Source organism: Pelophylax lessonae (genome assembly GCF_965119305.1).
Source record: "Pelophylax lessonae genome assembly, chromosome: 10".
In the NCBI taxonomy this organism is placed as follows: Eukaryota; Metazoa; Chordata; class Amphibia; order Anura; family Ranidae; genus Pelophylax; species Pelophylax lessonae.
In genome coordinates this window covers 97,358,495-97,381,521 of record NC_138777.1, presented here as the reverse complement: position 1 = coordinate 97,381,521, position 23,027 = coordinate 97,358,495, and the positions used below count along the sequence as shown (strand labels likewise).

At 40.1% G+C, this 23,027-nt stretch overlaps 1 protein-coding gene across 2 annotated transcripts in view; it reads right to left on the bottom strand.

Annotated features, from left to right (window-relative positions):
- Positions 1-3,452: 3,452 nt before the first annotated feature.
- DPF2 (double PHD fingers 2) overlaps positions 3,453-23,027 on the bottom strand; it is an 80,393-nt gene continuing 60,818 nt past the window's right edge. For both annotated transcript variants that reach the window (XM_082270933.1, XM_082270934.1), the window contains 5 exons: positions 18,696-18,842; positions 11,861-11,989; positions 4,812-4,924; positions 4,044-4,125; positions 3,453-3,712 (listed from right to left, as the gene is read on the bottom strand). In XM_082270933.1, coding sequence (XP_082127059.1) covers positions 3,639-3,712; positions 4,044-4,125; positions 4,812-4,924; positions 11,861-11,989; positions 18,696-18,842 — 545 coding nt within the window. In that variant the 3' untranslated portion in view covers positions 3,453-3,638. The remainder of the gene's footprint in view (positions 3,713-4,043; positions 4,126-4,811; positions 4,925-11,860; positions 11,990-18,695; positions 18,843-23,027) is intronic.

The window sequence follows — 23,027 nt, the reverse complement described above, 5'->3', positions numbered from 1 at the left end:
CTTTTACTGGCTATGAAATCACAATGACCAAGATGTCAGCCTTCCTATCCAGCATCATACTGGTATGTCGCTGGACCGGAAAGGGTTTGAATTGAATATGGAGACAGTTCTGGATTGAGGGCCAAAGAATCATTGTAGAATAGTAAGATAACTGTTCTTTAGATGCTGCTGAGCACCAGGAACACAGCCAGATATGCCAGTGGACACAGTCACATGGTTCCATAAACAAATTTCAGATCTGTGGGAAAAGAAATGTAGAATAGTGTGCTGGTCTTAATGTGAGACTCATCTATCAGTAAAGACATTGAGATAGTGAGTGAACGTAAAAGTAACCTGAAAAAAGTGCAACTACACAAGTTAAGCAAAAATGAGGTGTAACAACAGAGATCTTAACTTACCTAATACCTTTATATATAGCTTAACTCTTCTCTCATACTTAAAATCTTTGCATCCATTACCTATTAGTAGAGCTGCACAATTAGTCGTTAAAAAAAAAAAAAAAAAATCACATCTTGAGTCATTTCCCCCCCACCCCATTGCAATCTTTTATGTCACAGTGTATTTGCGCAGAAGTCTTTCAAACGCAGTTTTATGGGGAAAAAATACACTTTGATGAAGTTACACTGAGAATTGTGAGAGAATTGAGATCTTTATTCTGAGCAAAAAAATTGTGATTCTCATTTTATCCAGAATTGTGCAGCTCTACCCATTAGGCAGTAAAAGACTAATGGCTGTGCAATTCATGACTGCCACTCGGTCATAAAACATTTACATAAGCTATAACACAAATACTGCCGTGAAGCTGAGGCCCCATTTTTTATATATAAATGTAGCATTTTTATTTATTAGTGTTCAGAATGAAATGCAACAAAAAGTTAAATTACAGTATTTTCACAATAGATTCCCTTTCATTCCATGGCAATATTTGATGGATCTACTGTTCACTATGACACAAAGCACTTGTGCTAAAAGCCATATCTTTTGGTGAACGCATGATGAAGTAACATTTGCCAACTAATTAAGTAAGATACAGCAATGTAGAACAGGCAGGTATGATGCCTAGCAATTCATAATGTGTTCTAGATAAGAAAGGAATCTAAGTACTAAAACCAACCATTATCAACTTCATTATTCTATACCATATTATATTTAGGTCATGATATGTAATCACAGCATTAAGGCCCAAGTTACTCTTCTGCTTTAAGGGTCCATGCACACTGGGCTTAAAAAACAACAGTTCTTTTGGCAGAAAAAAAACACTCATACAGAGCAATTTTGTACATGCAATTTGGCACGTTTATCATTTTTTTTCTGCCAGAAAACTCTTAAAAAACGCAATAAAGGGGGCTTTTTTTTTTTCTGCCTTCAAACGTTGAGATTAAAATTTGCCTCAAAACCAGTTTTTCCAACCTTTTTTCAGTCAAGGCACCCTTTAGAATTGGGCACAATCTCAGGGCATACCAGGCTCGTTCACACCACGTGGTGTCTGAGCCTACTTTTTTTTTTCCACACTCCCTCGTGTATCAACCTTTTTTTTTTTTTTTCATGGGTTGCCCTATTTGCATAAAAAAAAAAGTGCCAGCGAGAACTTTTAAAATTACATACCAAAACCTGGTGTGAACAAGCCCTAAAATTTGGTTTGTGAGGCAGAGTTGGAAAATTCTCTTCCCCCCATAACCACCCTGGTAGCACGAATCCTCTCCTAGCCCAAATACCCCCCCCCCCCCCACACACCTAACAAAAAATGTGTTCTTCCTCCCCTCTAAAAATGCTCTGATCCCACCACACAGCAGCAGAGAAGGAGAGCGAGCAGGCTGTCTAGACCCCCCGCCCCACCCCCAGTCTGATCTGTGTGGGCTTCGCATATTTGACAGTTGCTTTATTTGCAAATCTGTTCTGGAGTGGATGAGTCTCTCCACTCTGAGGTGCCTCCACTCATCTGGATGAGTCACACAGCATATTTTAGATGGCTCCAGGAGTCAGCAGCATTTCTCTCTCCAGTATACAGAGATGAGAGAGCACAGCCCGGACCCCCCCCCCCCCTCTCTGCCGCTATCTATATTTGAATCAGCAATACAGAAAGCTTTGCAGGCTGCCTGACCTGTCCATAGCAACCAATTACATCATCGGTTGGCAGGACGCAAGCAGGTGGCCCAGACTGCATTCTGTATTGCTGACAGGAGTATAATTAGTGGCAGAGAGGAGGAAAGAGCCGGGAGGGGGTGGTCTTGGCTGTGCTCTCTCCTCTCTGAATAGTGAGGTTAGCACAGTGCAAGTTTTTTGTCCTTTTTTCGCGGCACCCTGGTTGACAAACGCTGTTCTAATGTCCTAAAGTGCATGGACACAAGATAACATTGAGCTGCTTCTACAGGCAAAACTCCTGTAGTAGTGGCATTTAAGCCCAGTGTGCATGGACTCTAAAAAGTATGTGCAATATAGCAAAAAAAATTATTTTTACTGTGAGAGTATATGTACTATACATATTCATTTTTTTGATTCCTTTAGAAGTGCTTAATAAAATTGCAATGCATTTTTTATGCAACTTTGATGTTTTTGCATGCATTTTAACATTACCAAAATGCACATTTGCACTATAAGATTTTTTTGTAAAGGTTTCTAAAAGTTTTAAAAAGCAGAAGTGTGAGGGGTCTTCAGGCTGCTCAACCACAGCCCTGTTGGGTCAGTATGTAAAAAATATATATATATTTATATGTGTGTATGTATAGTCTAGAAAAATAATGAATATTGTCACTTCCAATGCTGACAGGAATAAAAACAAAAATCTGCAGATTTTTCAGACCCCAGAGAAGCAGCAAGTTTGGTACTGTGAAGGGAAGTCTTTGGGAGGAGGCTAACAGCTTTATTATTGATCAACCTGCAGCAGAAAATTACACACAGCTATTTTCTCATGCTATACACACCAGTTTACCCTGAGAAGGAAGGAAAGGATGGTTAAAAACACTCTATGGAGGATATAAGCAATGCTAGTAACTATGATCATTTGTTGGTCTATTCTAAGACTGGTTCTGTGTAAATTATGTACCAAACTTTTACATCCAGCTATACTAGAGCTGAATATTACTGAAAAAGCTTGGTACATGGCACTCTTACACTACCTGAAGGGAGATCAAAGTGAAAGGCACAGAAGGTTCACCAAATGTCATGGAGGTAGTGTCAGCAATACTGAAGAAACTTTACAGTGAATACTAAATAGAATCAGCAAAAGACAGCACAACATTTTATCTTCTCTTCGGTGTTCACTCTAACAGTCATCACTTTCACTGGCATTTTAGGTTAGACAACCCTATACAGGTTGCCCAGACAAACGTTAATGAGCTTAGCAATCTTTAAGGATCATGATAAAAAATGTTTACATAGAATTTCTGCCATACAAGAGATCAAAAGGTCCATTGATAAGACAATGTGATATTAAAAGTGATTAAGATACTAAATCTTTACATGTTTTTAATGAATAAGAACTGCCAAATAACACATTGTTCATACGTATGTGTGTAAGTTCACGCATACGGCATATAGAATTAAGGGAAAAAACCCTCCCCCCATAAGGTGTTCTGTAATCAATTCCATGGGGTCTTCTCTGCAGCCTGCACTTTGTATTGATGGTATTTATGGATCTGTCAGGAGTTTTGGTTCTGGTAAATAGAAGCCTTGTCCTTTAGCAGATCGAGACACAAATGACAACTCCAGCTTCCTAAAATAGCAGAGAAAACATCTTTAAAATTTTTTTTACGATCATGAAAAGTACAATAAAAAAATGATTGTGCGGATTTATCCCAATGCTTCCATCTACTGGGTTTGACGTCACCCATTCACTTTGTTCCCTGTGACCATGTTACAAGGTAAAATGTATCCAAATTAAAAACAATCTATATTGGCCAGAGGGTTCTCATGTATTAATTTGAGCTTATAATTATTTTCAAGTTATTTATTGAATACAAAAATGAAAAAAATACAGTGGATGTTAACTTAAAGAAAAAATATCCTGCCATGGTTGGGAAAACAGAAAAATTGCATATACTCACCCTCAGGAGGCTCAGCCATTGGTGGAGAGAGGCAATACATATGGTATCCACGGTCACAATCATCACAGAATAGCAACTGATCCTATTAAAAAGCAAAAAAACAAAAAAAAACACTTGGTACAGAACATGTCTGAGGCAACATGAAATGCCAAGATGACCAGCCATATAGTGGTAACTAAGTGATGCTCCTTAAGTGCAGGAACCTATGTAATCCAGTCAAACTCTACCTTGCAATCCTATGACTTCAGCAGAGTGAATCCTGATTGGTTACTATGGGTTTCTGCATTTATTTTATCAGCACTCCTGTATTTAGAGGTTTTGTTGCTTGCTTAAATGCATTACATTAGGATTACTGTCTTCCCCAGGTAACTATGATCTGTTGGGCAGCTCTTTAAATAGAAGTTAGAGGTTCTCCCATTACTTAACATGTTTTCCTGAACTGAAAAAAAACTTCAGAACACATGGTTCACAGAGGCCGGTGACAACTCATAGCCTGCCGGTGTTTCATCTCTTGAAAAAGCTAATTGCCTGCCTGAACTTGATGGTGACTCTCTGGTTTTAATATTTAGAGACAGAGATTCAGAAAAAGTATGCAGATCACTTTCCCCTCCTTCACTTGCTGCATGCTTATTTAAAAAAACATTAAGTCCTGAATTCAGCAACAGCCAGGAAACCAGTGTTTGCAAAATATCAGTAATTGCAACTTATAGATTTTCTTCACTCCCGGTTTCCTTTATATTCAATTAAGGGTAAACAACATTTACTTACATCATTCTCAGATGTCCCACAGATGTTGCAGCATTTACACTCAATGCACTGCCAGCGGTAAGTCTTCACAGCAGCCATCATCACTGCAGTAAACTGCAAACAGGAAGGATGTCCTACGATCGCAAGAGAAATGGGGCTCAGACTATTCCAAATGATTGCAGACAGTTTTATTATGGTGTCACACTTTTAAAATGAAGTACACTAAGATGTGGTCATATTACCAGATCTGGACTACATGTGATGAACTTAAATATGGCAATATATCTTGAAAAATTATTTAGGGATAGGTGTAATTGATTTCTAACAAGTTTTTTTTTTTTTTTTTTTTTTTTTTATCTGAGATTGATCAGAACAGCAAAAGCTGAATTGGAATATTTTACTACCCTTTTCCAGGGTTTGGAAATCACAAAAGGAAAACTAGATATACTGAAAGTATACCAGTGGACCTGAATTATAGGATAGCCAGATTACTTTGTTTTCTGTATAACATAGTCCATTAAGCATAAATATCAACTGCTGCAGTCATTAAAAATAACCTGTTCTTTTTAAAATACGTGACTCTTCATTTTGATGCAAGGTATGTTTTACAACAATGAAACAGTGTTAAGGCTCCATTCACACCTGGGCGCTTTCAGCTCCAAAACCGCAGCTCCAAAAACGCTCAAAAGAAACGTTTCCAAAACGCCCAACAAGTAAAACCTCATTCATTTAAATGGCCCCTGTTCACATCTGAGAGTTTAAACGCCTGAAGCAAAATGCCCAACGCTCAAAGTACATGAGCTTCTTTTTGGGCAGATTACAGGCGTTTTCCATTGGTCTCTAGTCAATCTAAAAACGCCTGCACAAAAAACGCCTGTAAAACACCTGCAAAAACGCCTGAAAAAAACACCTGAAACAAAAACGCCCAGGTGTGAATGGAGCCTAAAAGCTCTTTCCACAAACAAAATTACATCCCATCCCAAATATGCCTTCTACATCAGTTCTTCTTTCAAATCCCTAATCCCATATGCTCCCTGCTACCTAGTTGAACTCTGATTGCTATTACCTATACTTTTTCTTTGGCAAAATCCCTGCTCCCTAACCTCAGTCATGACCTACAAGATACATTTTTGATGGACAAATGAATAGAGTATCACTCAAAGTATCTGAAGAAGTTGGAACACCAAACCTGGGCTAGTAACTTCTAGATAAAAAGGGTAAAAATATTAGCCCTGGTGCCAACACCTTCAAAAAAAATAAATCAAAAAAAATTCCTGGTAGCTTCACTTTTTCGGTTTCCAATTTTACTACTGATCAGGCAGCACTACTCCCAACGGCTGAAGGATACAAATGTAGTCTACATCTGACAAATCGGAAATCATGTACAACTTTCAAATTTCCTCTATGTAAAAAAAAACAGCTCTGAAAAAAAAAAAAAAAAAAAAAAAAAAAAAAAAAAATTGATAAAATATTTCAAAAGGAAAATTTTCTTTAATGGCAACACCTCAAAATGATTATCATATGGATAGTTGCTTTGTTTAAGTCTAAATGACGCAATAATTTACACCACAAACACACAGGGCTATTTAAAAAAAAAAAAAAGAAACCTAGGCCAGCATTGGTTTCAGTTAAACCTGACACTTTCTGGAATAAGTAGATGTGGGGGAAACTAAAGGGCAGTAAAAATTGATCCATCTTTACATACCTACTACTGTATAGGTGTAATCATTACTAAATCCTTGTGCGAGTTTGTAAAATGTGGACAACCCACAGACCAATGTATTCAAACACTAAACAGAGGAGATTAGTGAACAATAAAACAATCTGATCAGATTCAAAGTGTTCTGAACTCAGCAATTTTCTATAAGTGGATTAACGTTGTATTCCATGTTGTCTGAAGAAACGGTTGTTAAGCTGTTCTACAAATGAGTCGCTAATTTGGCATGTCATGTGGATGGTGTTAATGGAAAAAGCCAAAGTGATCTCTACACAGAAATCAAGTCTACCCCAGAAGTATCACATTCTCCTTCGGTGTCAAGCCATGTGAAGTGCACAAATAATAAAGTTTTGCTGCTTGTTAAAGCTGAACTCTAGAAATTATCTGTATTGTATACTTACATTCCTCCAGTCCAGTTTTGCACAATGTAAATAGGCATTAGTCATACTACAAGAGAGTAAGGGCAGCGATGCCAATCTTTACCTTGCCCAATCAGAGAAAACCTTGTATTCATTGAAAAAATACAAGGTTTTCTTTGTATGATGGTGGTGCCAAATGATTGACCCCCAGTGGTCAGTGCGGTAGCCACAGAACCAGAGCAGGACCCAAAAGATTGCAGCTACTCACTGTAGGAGTGCCAACTACTACAGTGATTTCCAGATTTTCCAGCAGTCCATCGGGTAAGGTCAATGCATTCTTACATCCTGCCAAACTGGAGCAATAAGTATGCAGTGCAAATATAACCTGGAGTGCAGCTTTAACTAAAATTTTACATAAAACCGGATAACCATTTGTATACATTTAGCTTGTCTAAAACTGTAATTGTATGTTTTATGAAGCTAGGTCGGTTTCTTCCTTAAAACACAATGCCATCATAGGATATTCGTGTATACATAGGTTATAGAGTGTGGTATTCTTCTTATAAAACAGAACAAAAAACACCAACATCTGCAAGAGCCTATTAAACAATGAAGACCCAAGAAGTTGGCCACGCAATCTGATTGTACAGTCTCCTTACAACTTTCCTGAAAGGTAAACAATGATTTTGTTGCATTATTTCTATTATTTTACTTTTTTTTTATACCATTTTATACTTTAAAACGGTTTATTTTACAGGACAAAGGTTTCCTGAAGTACTGTGGGTAATCTAAAGAGCAAAATGGAACAGCATGCTTTGCAGTTCTATTTGTCAAACAGAAATCTTTAGGCTAGGGGTTGACTCGTTGCTTTGATAACTCTAATTCTGTAAACAATGGGCTTTTTTAGAACAACTGAGATGTAGTCAAGCTAGTGATGTGAAAAGAGGACTGGAGCTCAATCTGTTGGCTGAACAGAAGAGCTACAAAAATTAACAGCATATTGTTTAGTCTGGACCACACAAAAAGAAAAAAAATCAAACCATCTATCAGTCCCTAAAATTTACTAACAATGTATAACACCGATATCCAAAATATGGAAGGTTTTGCCCTACCCAGTAGCTGGTAAATCTGTTTGAGATTGTACAGTGTGAAGAGTGTGTGGCCAGCTTCATACCTAACCCACTTACCTGTGGCTAGGTCACAAACCGGAAAAAAAAAAAAAAAACGAATTCAACAGATTTACCACCTTTTTTTGCCATCATTGGATTATTGGTAATTAATTTGTGTATGATGTGCAGGCTTGTGGCACTTTGACTAACTTTCCTGCCCCCAGCTCATTCTCACCTGTCATCAATCCAGCGAGAGGTCAGTGGCGCACAGCTGCTTTTCAAATCTTCTGTGCTGGGCCCATGCAAGGGAACCAGCATCTAAAATTGATTCCTATGAAGCGTTTGATCTTCACTGAAACACAAAGTTTGAGCTCTCCAAATGGACTGATCAGAGAGTGTGGCACACATGTGGGCCAAGCAGAGACTTTTGCAAGCCCCTGCATGGGGCCAGGGAGACTGTACAGTCAATATATTGCTGGATTAGGGGACAGTTGAGTAAAAAAAATGGTGGTTTGTAAATGAGGATGTAGAAGAATGTTCAAATTACATGCAAAACCACATATCTAGCTTATATCTAAAACAGCTCAATTTACTTACAAATCCATAAACCAGCTGTCTCCATTAAAAAAACATATCAACCAATTATCTACAAATCTCCGATAGGTGGTTCAGATCATGTTTCTTTATACAGCCGTATACAGAAGCTGTTATAACAGGATCATGACTGTAGCTGCAGCTATAATCCAGGTATCCACTTTCAGTTGGTGATCCTCTTGTGTAAAAGTGATCTCCGTGGCTCTAAAGTCACCCTATCACTTTAACAGGGGTAGAGGTGAGGGCACCCCTCCTGCCGCAGACCCCCCCCCCCCCCAAAACGCCTATCCCAGGCTCTCCCATTCCACCAGGAAGCCAGGACCGATGAGGCCTGTCGTACCAGGGACACTACGAAGAGTTTTGAGGAACTACCGTTCTTCAATATCTTCTGTGTCCTAAGATACTGGAAGCGACAAGGATTTCATAACTTCAACTTCCAGTTTACTAACCAGTACCAGTTAGTAAAGCAGTCGATTAACCAATCTTTGGAGGGCCCAAAACACCCCAGATCTCTCCATAGATTAAAAGTGACTGAAAAAAGTTGAATAAAAGGAAGCAGGGTAAAAAAAATAATAAAGTAAAATAAAAATAAAATAATTTAAAGCATACCCGTCCCCGTATGCAAATAGGTCCTGAATGCATCTGTAAATGATCACACCAAAGGAGAGGTATCTCAGTAAACAAAGTGAGAACAATAATTGTACCTCCAGACCACCTGTTCAACTCTAAACTTGTAACCTGTAAAGGCTTTTATTTGTTGACTTTGGATACATTTAATGCGTAACATCTTTTATAGTTTAGCAAACAAATTGGCAAATATGTTCACTATAGTACATTTAGAAAAATCTTCCTGAAAAAATTGAGTTTCGTAAACCACTGCGCAAATATTGTGTGATGTAACAAAGTGCAACAACCACCATTTTATTCCCCATGGCCTTAACTTTCAGAAAATATATGTTTGGGGGTTCCAAGTAATTTTCTAGCAAAAAAGAAAATGTAGATTTTACATGTTTGAAAGAAATGTCAGAATTGGCCTGAACGTCAAGTGGTTAAATTATGAATTTGATAGTCTTCCAATTCATGTTATAACTTCCTGTTCCACACTGAAAAGCAATGATAATGCTTTTTGTTTACAAGCATTCCATAACTCATAGCAGACTACGATAAAGAAAGAAACCCCAAAGACAGCTATAGCTAAATCCAATAATGTACCTTCAACAAAAGGTATTTTTAACCACTTCAGCCCGGGCCAATTCTGGCACTTCGCACATATATGTGAAACTACATATTTTTGCTAGAAAATTACTTAGAACCCTTAAAATATTATATATTTTTTAAGCAGAGGCCATAGAGAATAAAATGGTGGGTGTTGCAATTTTGTATATCACACAGTATTTGCACAGCAGTTTTTCAAAAGCAATTTTTTGGGCAAAAAAGCACTTTGGTGAATTTTAATGCACAAACATAATATAAAATACCCAATTGTTTGATAAAATATAAAAGATATCAAACAAGAAGAAGCTCTATTTACCAATCAATAGTCAATTACAGGTACCACATCCCGGTTATATTGGAAAAAAAAAGGGAGTACAATAATGTGGGGCATATGTGGGGACTTTATGGGGTACCGTCTCAGACAAATAGTAATGGTACATTACCACACTATGTATGTTTGATCTAATGTTATATTTGTTGTTCTCCTGTCCTCCCTCTTCGTTTTTTGTATCTTTTTATATGTTAATAAAATAAAAAGATTTTATACTTTTATTGGAGTGGTAATATACCATTACTATTTGTCTGAGACGGTACCCCATAAAGTCCCCACATATGCCCCACATTATTGTACTCCGTTTTTCCAAAATATAAAAGATGTTACGTCGAGTAAATTTAGATAATTTAAATAATATATTTTTAGTAAAGTTTCACAGGGGGTCTGGTGCTAGAATTATTGCTCTTACAATAATGTTTGCAGCGATTCCTCACGTGTGTGGTGCAATCACGGTTTATATATGCGTGCGGGATCAAAGCATGTGTTTGTCTTCCTGCGCAAGCACGGTCAGTCTGGGCGGGGGGGTTGGCTTTAAAAAAAAATGTATTTTATTCGAATTTTTTGTTTCTCTGCCTTCCAAAGCATCAGATCAAATCAAGATCCGTTTTATCTGATGCTTGTGCAAGTCAGTAATGGCTTTTTTACATGAGACGGAAACCGGACATGACAAAATCCTTGTTGTTTCTGATGTCACACAGCGGGAGGAATAACATCTGTACCTCTTACTGTGTCTTAGGAACCAGATGCTGCTGGTTGTGTCCTAGCTAAGCTCCCCGATTGCTTGGGAGAACCCAGTAAATGCAGCAGCAGAGAGGGGACGCCCTTCAGCTGCCTGTAAAAGTAGTCCAGTGGCTCTTCAGCCACCTGGATAACTTTTACCAGCATCAAATTCAAAAGCTGAAAAAAATCATCACTCCGTCATCGCTGCAGCAGCAATCACCCCAAACATTCGACAAAGGATGGTGAGTGTTGTGTTGCTGCTTAGTAAATCATTCAGAATTTATTCCACATAATTGTATGCATCTCAGCCTACATAGCCATGTTATTGTAAACCCTGGTCCTAGGAAGTAACATACAGGTCATGTTTTCCACTTTCAGTAGAAGCAAATCCTTGTTTATTAATAATGGCTGATAATATGCACATTTTACACTTCATTCTGGGAAGAGAACATGAGTACTGCTGTTGAAAAGCACTGAACTGGCTCTCATTCATTAAATGGCTTAATTAACCTTCCTGCTATAAGCAATGCAAATGCATTTGAAATGTGAAACGTAAAATATTCTCTACAGTTAAACACTTATATGTATTGTGTTTATTTTTTAGGGGCCAAGCTGTTGGAAATTCCTCAGGGTTTACTTCTAATGTATGCTATCGCTATCAACATTTATTTGCATAGTCAGATTATTGTTGCTGAATTTCTCACCTTGCAAGCATTTGGTGATTAGAAATAATAGTTTTACATGTTTATATCATTTTATTGCACCACAAAATATTAAAATGTATAAATAACCATCTCCTGTACAATGATCAACTGTCTCTAACAAAATTAGGTGAATGCTAAAAAGGTAAGGGTAGGGGGCACGCACATTGCTCAGCGTCTTAGACAATCTGTTAATAACTTAAACTGCAGACAGTCTACACCACCCATTCTTCTTGGGCAGCAGGCAGTTGCTGCACTATGGAATTCTCACAGCTGAAGATGCTCATTGTATCACCCTCCTTTTTCCCCTGCCTCTCATACCAGAGCGACCGCAGTCTGAGCAAGATACCAGCTCTTCCGGCTGGCTTGTCTTCTTGTTGATCTTTGAATCTCCGAGGCAAAAGTCACAATAATTGTTGGGTAATGCTAGACCATCTGGACCCTTTTTAGCTAAATGGGGAAGCAAAGAGAAAAAAAAAAAGGCATTAGATTGATATGCAGCTTCAGAAAGTAGCACCTGGGCACAGATTACAAGACCTAAACATCTAAACAAGAACCCAAAAACAGGGATCATTGGATCGTGGTGTCAACTGCTACTCTCGCAAAAAGCATCTCTCACGTTCCTCTACCTGTGAATCTGTCTAGGTTTTGAGAGAGTTCAAATATAAATCTTACATAGTGGGCAGGCAAAAGGCAGTGCAGGAAATCATAGTGGTTAGGAGACCTCGAGGGGGCAGAAAAAAAAAAAAAGCACAAAGGTGACTATTTCAACTTGAATTTGGTTGTGTTATACTTTAAATAGTCAACTTGAAAATAAGCAGTTTTACCTACACAGAATTAAAAGTATTATAAGTGATTACATGAAGCAATTTTCCTTGCAATGTACCCGTGAACTTGCTCTAGTCCATTCTCTAGGAGAGACCCATTCCTCCTTGCAGGTCATGGCCCTCTTCTCTGCTGGGAGCATATAACTACTCTACCCTCCCCTCAAACATAACCTTTTATGTAGAAGCCAGTGGAGAAATGAAAAGGAATACTATGAAGTGTCACCTGAGTGACAGCTCTGAGTCTGATGGCACTGCTGACATCACACATAAGATAGAGGTGCCGCAACCCAGTTTTGGACTTTTACTCAAAGGACGTTTTAACAGGTAAACAACATGTCTAAATACACTGATCAGCTATAATTTTATGACTACCCACCTAATATTGAGCAGGTCTCCCTTTTGCCACAAAAACAGCTCTGACCTGTCCAGGAATGGATGCCACTAGACCTCTGAAGGTATGCTGTGGTATCTAGCACCAAGCCATCAGTGGCAAATACTTTAAGTCCTGTAGGTTGCGAGGTGGGGCCATGGATAGCAAATCCCACAGTTACTCGATTAGATTGAGATCTGGAGCATTTGGAGGCAAAGTCAACTTCATAAACTTATTCTTGTGTACCTCACACCTTTCTTGAACTATTTATGCAATGTGGCAGAGCTCATTCTGCTGAAAGAGCTACTGCCATTAGGGAATACAGTTTTCATGAAGGGGTGTACTTGGACACCAACAATGTTTAGGTAGGCAATATGTGTCAAAGTAACAGCCTGAACATGAATCGCAGGACCCAGCGTTTCCCCATTAGAACACTGCCCAGAGTATACTAGTGCCTCCGCCAGCTTGCTTTCTTCCCATACTGCATCCTGGTGCCATCTCCTACCCAGGTAGATGACACACACACCCCACCATCCACATGATGTAAAAGAAAAAGGAGATTAATCAAATTAGGCTACCTTCTTACATTGCTCCATGTTTCAGTTCTAATGCTCACGTGCCCAGTGTAAGTGCTTTTGCCTGTGGACACGAGTCAGCATGGGCACCCTGACTGGTTTGCGGCTATGTGGCCCCATACAAACTGCAATGCTCATTTTTTCTGCTTTCAACACAACTTCAGGGACCGGTTTACTTGTTGTCCAATATATCCCACCAACTTTTCAGATGCCATCGCAAAGCGATAACGTTATTCACTTAACCAGTTAGTAGTCATAAAGTTATAGCTAATCGATGTATGTGCATGCAAATAAAATCTTATAGTCTGGTGACAGGTTCTCTTTAAGCCTTTTACTGCCTTCGATGTATGTCAAAATGTTGGTAGCAGCAGGTTGTCTTTTCTCTTCACACACTCTTGCACTGTGAGTATCACACCTCCCATTTGCTGATCTCCCCTAGCTGCAAGGAATGCGGAAGTGACATGTTTAATGCCACTTTTAGTTTCAGGTGTCATCTAGCCGCTGTGGCCAGGCAAATAAGTTAATGTAGTGCGACCAATTGAAGAACAGAAAAGACATCAGGGGTCTAAAAGACGATGTGATAAAACAACAAAAGACACGCCCAAGCCCTCAAAACCCCCCGCACAGCCACATGCACGCATATACAAAACATACACATGCGTCGGGGGCACTGATGTCCAAAAACTCTGATTGCACCAATCATGTCAAATATACATTATCCACGGTCAACTCTATATGGATGACCTGCAGGGGCTGCTAAAGCATCACCTATGGAAAATTTAAGGTGCTGAAGTTTGTCTCTGAGTCACAGGTATGTGCAATTTTAAGGCTTGACAGGTATCCATTTACTCGGTGCAACCCATTTAAAATTTTACCAAAAATTGGGTAAGATGTGTTTGCATGCCCTAAAAGTAGAATTTTTTAATTACCTGTCACATCTAAGTACAGTACAGGACACAAGCTTCATATTCAAAGACCCTAGATTATAAGCCGATGATTGGAACTGGAAACTGAAAAAGCTTTTGAGAACTAGCTACTCCCTCCCAAGCATCCGCCTATAACCCCTCCCTACTTCGTGAGCGATTTATAGTGAAATTACAAACCTTGTGGCAGAAAGGTGTATCTGCAGAAGATTGGACATCCACCTGGTAGAAAGTTGAAAAGGAATGAACAGAAGACCAACTAGTGGCCTTAGAAAGCTGGGAAAAAGAAGCTTGACTTTCGGATGCCCAGGAAACTTCAACTGATCTGGTAGAGCGAGAAAATCTTAGTGCAGGAGGTGCTGTGTCCTTTGAGACAGTGGTTATCAACTTTCTTGAAATGGGGGCCACAGGTGCAGCACCCACATCAAAAAGCCACACATCAAATTTAGTGAGACAGCAGACACACAACAGGATATAGGCAAAGGCTATGGGCATGATAGAAGATTGTCAGAGACTGTGGGCATGCTGGAGACTCTCAGAGACTGTGAACATGCTATAGCAATTGTTGGAGAGTGGGGATATTGCTTTAGAAGCAATCATGTATTAGAACCATATTATATTAGGCTTCTAGAAATCATAGCTATAACAGAGCAGTAGAGACACACAGATTAGTGTCTTCAGGGGCCACAAGGGCTTCACGAGCTCCAAAGGGCCACATGTTGGGCATCAGGGAGTAAGCTCTTGAGGTTGTCTTGTATAACTAGCAATGGGGGATCTTGAAGCAGGATGTCCTATGTAAGGTCCTGAGGGCAGGGTATTGGGGAGTTTATATAACTTCCTGACAGAAGCTGTAGCTTTGAAGTAGACTGATGGCTGTGACCACATTTAGACAAAGCAGTCTCTTTTGGGTGCTTTGGAGCCAGGCACAAAGGAAGGAAGGATTAGGACTTCACTGGAGGTGGAAGGTTGACCCCACCTTAGGAAAAAAGAAAGGCCCTGGGCACAAGAGAACCTTATCTTTAGGAAGGAGGAGTAATGGCTCCTTACAAGAGAGCCACTAAATTAAATGTGTTTGATAGACATAATGGTCACCAAGAAGGCTACCATATAGGAGAAATCATTCAACGGGTTAAAAGGGTGATTTCTGCAAAGCAGCGAACCAAATTGAAGTCCCAAAGAAGCGCTGGGTGCTGTAGGGGTGGTTTGGTCTAAGAAACATCTTTAATAAAAGGTCTTAAAGGAAAACAAAGTCAGAGGATTTTAGAAAAGAATGGACAAGGCTGAAAACCACCCTTTAACAGTACAACAGGTCAAGATCTGGTTCCAATTGAAGGAAAGCCAGTATGGGAGGCACAGAGTAATCTGAGACTGAAGTGCCTGAGTTCACATCAGGCAAAGAAGGATTTCCAGGTATGATAATAGTGGTTTCTGGAATTGACTTTCCCTTCTCTGTCCCTCAAGATCCAGGCTTTAACAGCCATGAAATGAGAATCACTGGTTTATTTTCTTGCTCTATCTTGCTGAGCAGTCAAGGCAGAATTTTCACTGGAGGAAAGGTTTAAATTAGCCTGAACTGAGTCCAGGGAATTATCAAACCATCCAATGGCAGTGGTAAAGGATCCTTGGTCTTAGCCACAAACATAGGTGGCTTTGTTGAACCTGGAGACCAAGATGTCTACATCAAGAATGCCCCATCCCTGACAAATCAAGATGAAGATATTGGGGTAAAGGGACTATTCCCTTTACTTTAGGTGACAATGACAAAGGTAATCCGCAATCCAATTGTCCACTTCTGTAATGTGGACAGTAGAGATCACGGGATAGTATTTTCCCCATCCAAGAGATGATCTGGCTTGTTTCCTTCAAGGCTGCATGACTCCTGGTACTGACCTAGCGATTATTGTTGGCTGCAGCTGCAGAATTTACTAACTGAACTCTAATCGGGTTTTGCTAAAGAAGGGGGGGGTCCAGTGAAGCACGGCTAGATCTCTGGGTTTTCCGACAATGATGAGTACAGCAGAGTGAAATCTTTGCCTGAGCTTTTGCTGCGATTCCCTAGTGCCTGGTTAATGCCACTGCTATCAGTCAGGATATTCCCTCTTAGGGACCCATGGAATAGTGTGCAAGAAATGGAGTAGGCGTGTGCGAGGAGGAGGAGTACACAGCAACCCAGGTGGTGACTGTAAAATAAACTAGTTAAAGTATAACTGAAATCAAAACTTTTTTTTTTTTACATTTTCCATAGAGTGGAGAAGGATTAGAACAATTGTCAGGTTTTTATTGCTGTCTATATCTTCGTTATCGAGATTCACCCCATTTGTCCTGTTTACCATTATCACCAACTGCAAAAGTGAGGACAGGCTCATGTGCCCACATCCAATATTCTATAGACTCAACAAAATGTGCAGCAAAGGACATTTTTTTAGGGCACGTTCCTAAGATGTGGTAATACCAGATCCATACAGTTTGAAAATTAATTTTATACAGATTAAAAAAGAAACAAAAAAAAAACCTGCATAGGCCAATGTCTACATATTAAAGCAGAGTTTCTCTCTCCCCCCCCCCCCTTCCGGTGCCACATTTGGCACCTTTCAGGGGGAGGGGTACCTATTTTTGACAGGTACCCTTCCCCACTTTTGGGAGATTGCGCCGCAGCGCTGTCCCTCGGACGTTTTGCCCCCTCCTCCTACTTCCGAGCCAATCCGAATGCGCAGCGCGCTTTGGGCATGTGCAGTAGGGACCCGCCCGTGAAGCCGTAAGGCTTCACTGCCAGGTTCCCTCACCAGCAATGGCGGCAGCAGCATCAGACAGCCGATGGAAACATCGGCTGCGGTGCCGACATCACTGGACTCCAGGACAGGTAAGTGTCCTAATCTTAAAAGTCAGCAGCTACAGTATGTGTAGCTGCTTACTTTTAATTTTTGGAGGGGGAGGCTGTAAAACCACTTTAAACACAAAGATTTTACACACGAAAAATATCAGAAACTTTTCAGGAGCACATGTGAGCAATATCATCACAGTCCATCTTAAATCTTTAAAAAACTGGGAAAAAAAATGACAGCACTAAGAGGCACTAAAAAGAAAGACCAACTCCGGTTACCAGATTCCAAAATGGCCACAATGGGGCTGCGTTTGCGTGGTACCTCATGTCATAGCTCCGCCCTACGTTTCCTTACGAAACTTGCAGGGCAGAGCTTGGATGTACAACGCACGAGTTACTACGCATGTGGGGCCCCATCGTGGCCATTTTTGGAATCTAGTAACTCTAGTTGGCCTTTTGTTTTAGTGCCACATACATGCTTTGATTGCTGCCCATGTTTGTAATAGCAATACTTTTACAATAAATGCTTTGAATGTGAATACAGGACTTCACTATGGTCTGATTGTTCCATCTTTAGGTGTACGATGAGGGCTGGTCTGAATACTGTGTCTATTTGGGTGGACAACAACATTAAGAGGCTCCCGTTAAGGAATGAGTGACCAGGATTGGAACTGGTTAACAGATGATTATATCCACCAAGGCATATTTTGACCACCTTATTGGGGTCAAAAGCTTCTAGTATGCCCCCCTTTTGCTACACTAGGGTGGCGTGACCCCTTTCTCTCTGGGAGTTTGGACATCTTTTGCATTTCCCTGCTCTGGTGACATCTCTGCATTCATTTATATGAACTATTTTATCACCTTTGGAGGCCATTCCATCTGCAACCACTTTTCATAGTTTTCGTGATAAGGACTATACTGTTACATGTATTATTTAGTTCATTCTTTATGCACAAGCACTTTAATGGATTGGATTATTTGATGATTTTGCAGATTTGTTTTTATTTTATTTATATTTTGGCTTACTAGCAACTCAGTTGACTAACTTAATGATTAATTCACCTATGAACACCACAATTTGTCCAACTTTATTTTTTTTTGCACAACCACTTTTATGGATTCCACTGTCATTCTTTTCTGAGAGAATGTTTTTTGTATATTTATTTTTTTTGGGCAATCAGACTGCTATTGAATTATTGTTGTTACATATGTCATGTAGTATTGATTTAGAGCCGAGTCTCATTAGCGTGACTTGTAAGCCTGACAAGTCGCGGTCCATTGACCGCTACAGGACCCGTTCTAATAGGAGCGACACAAGTCGCTCCGACTTAGAAAAAGGGTCCTGTACTATTTCGGGGCGACCTCGGAGCGACTTGCATAGACTTCCATTATGTGAAGTCCCTGCAAGTCGCTCCGAAGTTGTGGTGCAATGTAATGCACAAGTCTCCCCCGAAGTAGTAAGGAGTCGTGTCGCGCTAATGTGAACCGGCTCTTATGGTACACATCAGAAATGTTTACAATAAAAGAATAATCAAGCATACTTTAAGATTAAAAAAAAACAATATGTATGGAGGAGTAGCCACGCAGACAAACAACTACAAAAGTATATAAACAAATTACGACTTGAGATCAAAACTTACATTTCTGCTCCTCAGGCCTATGCATAATAGGGGTAGGTGGCTGAGAATCCTCCTTGTCCTCTGCTCCTGCACCCTCTTCATCAACCAAATGAGAATGTGCATAGTGATAGCTCAAACCAGGTCGATTCTTGTATCGCTTTCCACAGACTGAGAGGGGAAAAAAGGAAGTAAAGTAAAAGAGAAAGCAAAAGGGAGTAAAACTGGTCAAAGACAACACTTAGGGCATACAGAGCGAACAGGCAATGAAAAAGCTGAATAGCTAACAAAATATTTTCTAATCATTCCAGCTAAAGAGGGGTTAACACACAGTAGCAAAGCCTTGATGGGACTGGGAATGGAAGTGAGAATCACAGATTGCAAGCTTCTTACATATTACTATTAATCCTTATGTATACTATACAATACTAAGAACAGACCACCTAGTGTACGCATCAGCCATTACCACTCAGTTTCTTAGCTAGAAATTATAATTACACCCAAATTTATCAAATACAGTAACTTAGCATATTCTATATTCTTTAGGCTGTGGACGACCACAATCACCTTTATTGTAAGCAATGAAGATTCGTTATATGGCAGCAATCTCATTGCTGGGAGATTGTTCAGTGCCAGGTATATCAGGCGTTAAAGGATAAGATCATCTTTGGAACAGGTTATATGTTCCACCCGTTTTTAGGGTGGAACATATAACACATTTCAGCATCTGCAGCCTCTCTCTGTCACAGTGGGCGGGGGATCTTCTCCCCACACCTGCTGTCACAATTTGAAAACAGCACTGCTGTGCAGTGCTCCGCCCACAGGACAGCATTATTCACTCAGTTTCCCGTGACTTAATAGATTACAAATACCGCTTGTTGTTCTCAATGAACTAGGAGGACATTGGCAAGTGTCCTCTTAGTTTATTGATCTTCCTGGTCTCATGCAACAGCCTGCCCATATCAGAGGTACGGGCAGACCACTATCCTGATAGTCTGCAGGAGCCTGGCATTGCATCTGCAATCTGTTAATAATGGGTGCAATGCGCTGCAGGCTCATTGGGGAAAAAAATAAATGCACATTTTTCTTACCGGTGCCATTTTTTTTTTTTAACAGATAAACTTAACATTTAATGTGTAAAAAAGCTAGGACTACACACAAACTAGATTACTAAAAGCTAAAACAGCAAAATATGCCTTTAAAATAGGTTTAAAGTGAATTATAAATGCCTTGCAGACTTCACAAAAAAGTCTACTTTCCAAGAACGCTTCAACTCTTTACATGGTATAAAATCAAGTCACAGTGCGTGGCTGGATATGCTGGTTAAAACCAAAAAACCCCTATTTTTTTCCCTTTTACACTACTTCATAAAACACATGCACACCTGGAGCACCCACGTTTGTATATTTATATGTATGTCCACAGAGGCAAAAGTGTGCCTTGAAACCAATTGAACTAACTTTTTTAAAAGCGAATAAAATAGGTTTGACCAAAATTCATCAATACAGTGAGAAATGCCAAGCTTATTCTTTGCTTATCAGACAGGAGGATAATTGCTTGATCCATGACAAACAAGTCAGGTCCATGGCCAACTAAATTATAACTACTTAACTGAGAATAGAACTCCTGTGCTGGTAAAAAAAAAAAAAAAAAAGAAAAAGCAATTTATAGGACAAAAAATTGTGTAGCATTACTATAACCCTGCCTTTTGTTAATAAAGAATCTTTCCCATTATTGTAGTTTATATTCTTCTCTGGGGGTCAAGACTACATAGACTATAACCCAATTTTTTTATTTTATTTCATCATTTGACACCTTCGCCGCACGACTATATACTGCGGCGGTCAGCCCCGGCCAGGCAGAGTGACGTATGGATACGTCACTCGCCTGTCACTGACTTGCGAGCCAATTGCGGGCGGGCGGGCGCCCGCCGCGGCTCGTTCACAGACAAGTCAGTGCGTGTGACCGGCGGACTCGATGTCCGCCGGTCACACTACGATCGCTCCTGTGAAGGGAGAAAGGCCACACTTAACCCCTCCCTGTCCAATAAAGTTAACCCCTTCCCTGCCAGTGTCATTTTTGCAGTAACAGTGCATATATATAGCACTGATTACTGCAGTAATGTCACTGGTACCCCCAAAAGTGTCAAAAATGTCAGTCAAGGGTCCGATCTGTACGCCGCAATGTCGCAGTACCGCAAAAAAAAAAAAAAAAAAAAAAATCGCAGATCGCCGCCATTACTCGTTAAAAATAAAAAACACCAAAAATGACAAAAATCTTTCCCTTTGTTAGTAAACGCGATAACTTTTGCCAATCAAAATACGCATTTTGCGATTTTTTTTTACCAAACATATGTAGCGTAAAACAATTTGGCCGAAAATGTTAAAAAATTTTGATTTTTACATTTTTTTTGGGGGAATTTCATATAAAAAAAAGTGAAAAATATTGTTATTTTTGCAAAAATTACGCTCTTTTTTTGTTTATAGGGCATGAACAAAAAATCGCACAGGTGATCAAATACCACCAAAAGAAAGCTCTGTTTGTGGGGAAAAAAAAGACGTGAAATTCGTTTAGGTACAGCGTCGCACGACCGCGCAATTGTCCGTCAAAGTCACGCAGTAAAAAAAAAAAAAATCGCAAAAAACCCCCTGGTCTTTTAGCAGCCAAATCCTCCGGGGCTTAAGTGGTTAAAAACACACTATACACTTTAAAGGCCCTTTCTCACTGATCCCTTTTAATGTGTTTTGGGGGTAAAAAAAAAAAAAAAAAAAGTGGAAGAAAAATGCATGAAGAATATATCCCTTTAATATTGAGCTCTTCGCACCAGTGCATCTCGAGTGCAGTGTGTTTTTAAAAGTCCCACATGCAGCATCTTTGGTGCACTTTTCAAAAACACACCAAACACGCATCTCCCATTGATTTCAAATAGAAAAAGCACTAAAAACGGTAGTGCTTTTTGGTGCGTTTTGAGTCACACATCCCAAGTTTTCACAGATACATGATTGGAGTCAAGAGTTCAGAAAACACAAAAAATGGATTTTTGTAAAATCTTACCGTAAAATCCTTTTCTCTTAGCTCATCGACAGACGTAGTCCTCGGTGATACACCACCTTCGGGTTACGTTACCTCCGCAGGAGCAGGACTAGACAGGAAATTAAAAAGCTCTGGCCACACCCTAGGGGCAGTCCCAGAGGGTATATCCTCCCTCTCTCTGCCTCAGCAAATCAGTTATGTGAAAAAGCAGTGCTTAGAGAATTTAACCCAACCCAACTCCAAAACAGAGGGGCGGGGACTACGTCTGTCGATGAGCTAAGAGAAAAGGATTTTACGGTAAGATTTTACAAAAATCCATTTTTCTCTAGCGCTCATCGACAGACGTAGTCCTCGGTGATACACCACCTTCGGGACGTCCCAGAGCAGTATCACAACTGAGGGGTGGGAAAATGGAAATCAAATCCCAATCTAGAAGGCCCAACCGGTGCCAACTAGAAGTTTACAATGCTCATCCTTAATGATGAGACTCAACCAAAAAAAGAGAAAACAAATTTTTTTTTTTTTTTTTTTTCAAACAGAAAAAAACCCTCGAGGTAGACCACCGGTCTCTTCAAATTGCGGCCTGCAAAACCTTGCGGCCAAATGAGGCATCCGCCGATGCCGTCACATCAATTTTATAGAATTTTGTAAAGGTATGTACCGACGACCAGGTGGCCGCCTTACATACCTGGACCACTGACGCCTGATGGCGAAAGGCCCAGGAAGTACTGAGCGCTCGAGTGGAGTGCGCCCTAACAGGGAACGGAGGACTCTGACCCTTAATAGAATAAGCCTGTACCACCGTTTGTCTAATCCATTTGGCAATGGTCGCGGCAGATGCAGGCAAACCCTTTCTGGGGCCATCCGTGATCACAAAAAGTGAATCCGTCTTACGGAATGATTCCGTAGCTTTCAGGTATACCCTGATTGCCCGAACCACATCTAAGGAATGCAACGCATGTTCCCGATGATGCTTGGGCTGAGGACACAAGGAAGGTAGTACAATATCTTCATTCAGATGAAAATCTGAAACCACCTTGGGAAGAAAAGATGGCTTAGGATGAAGTACTACCTTATCCCTATGAATCACTAGGTATGGTGACTGGCATGATAATGCAGCCAGTTCTGACACCCTGCGAGCAGAAGTAATAGCCACCAAGAAGGCCACCTTCTGGGATAATGTAAGCAAGGGAATCTCCCTGATGTTTTCAAAGGGAGGTTTCTGTAGAACCGACAAAACCAAATTAAGATCCCAGGGCGGTAAGGGCGCGCGGACTGGAGGAGCCAGGTGCCGCACCCCCTGGATAAAATTCCGCACCAAGG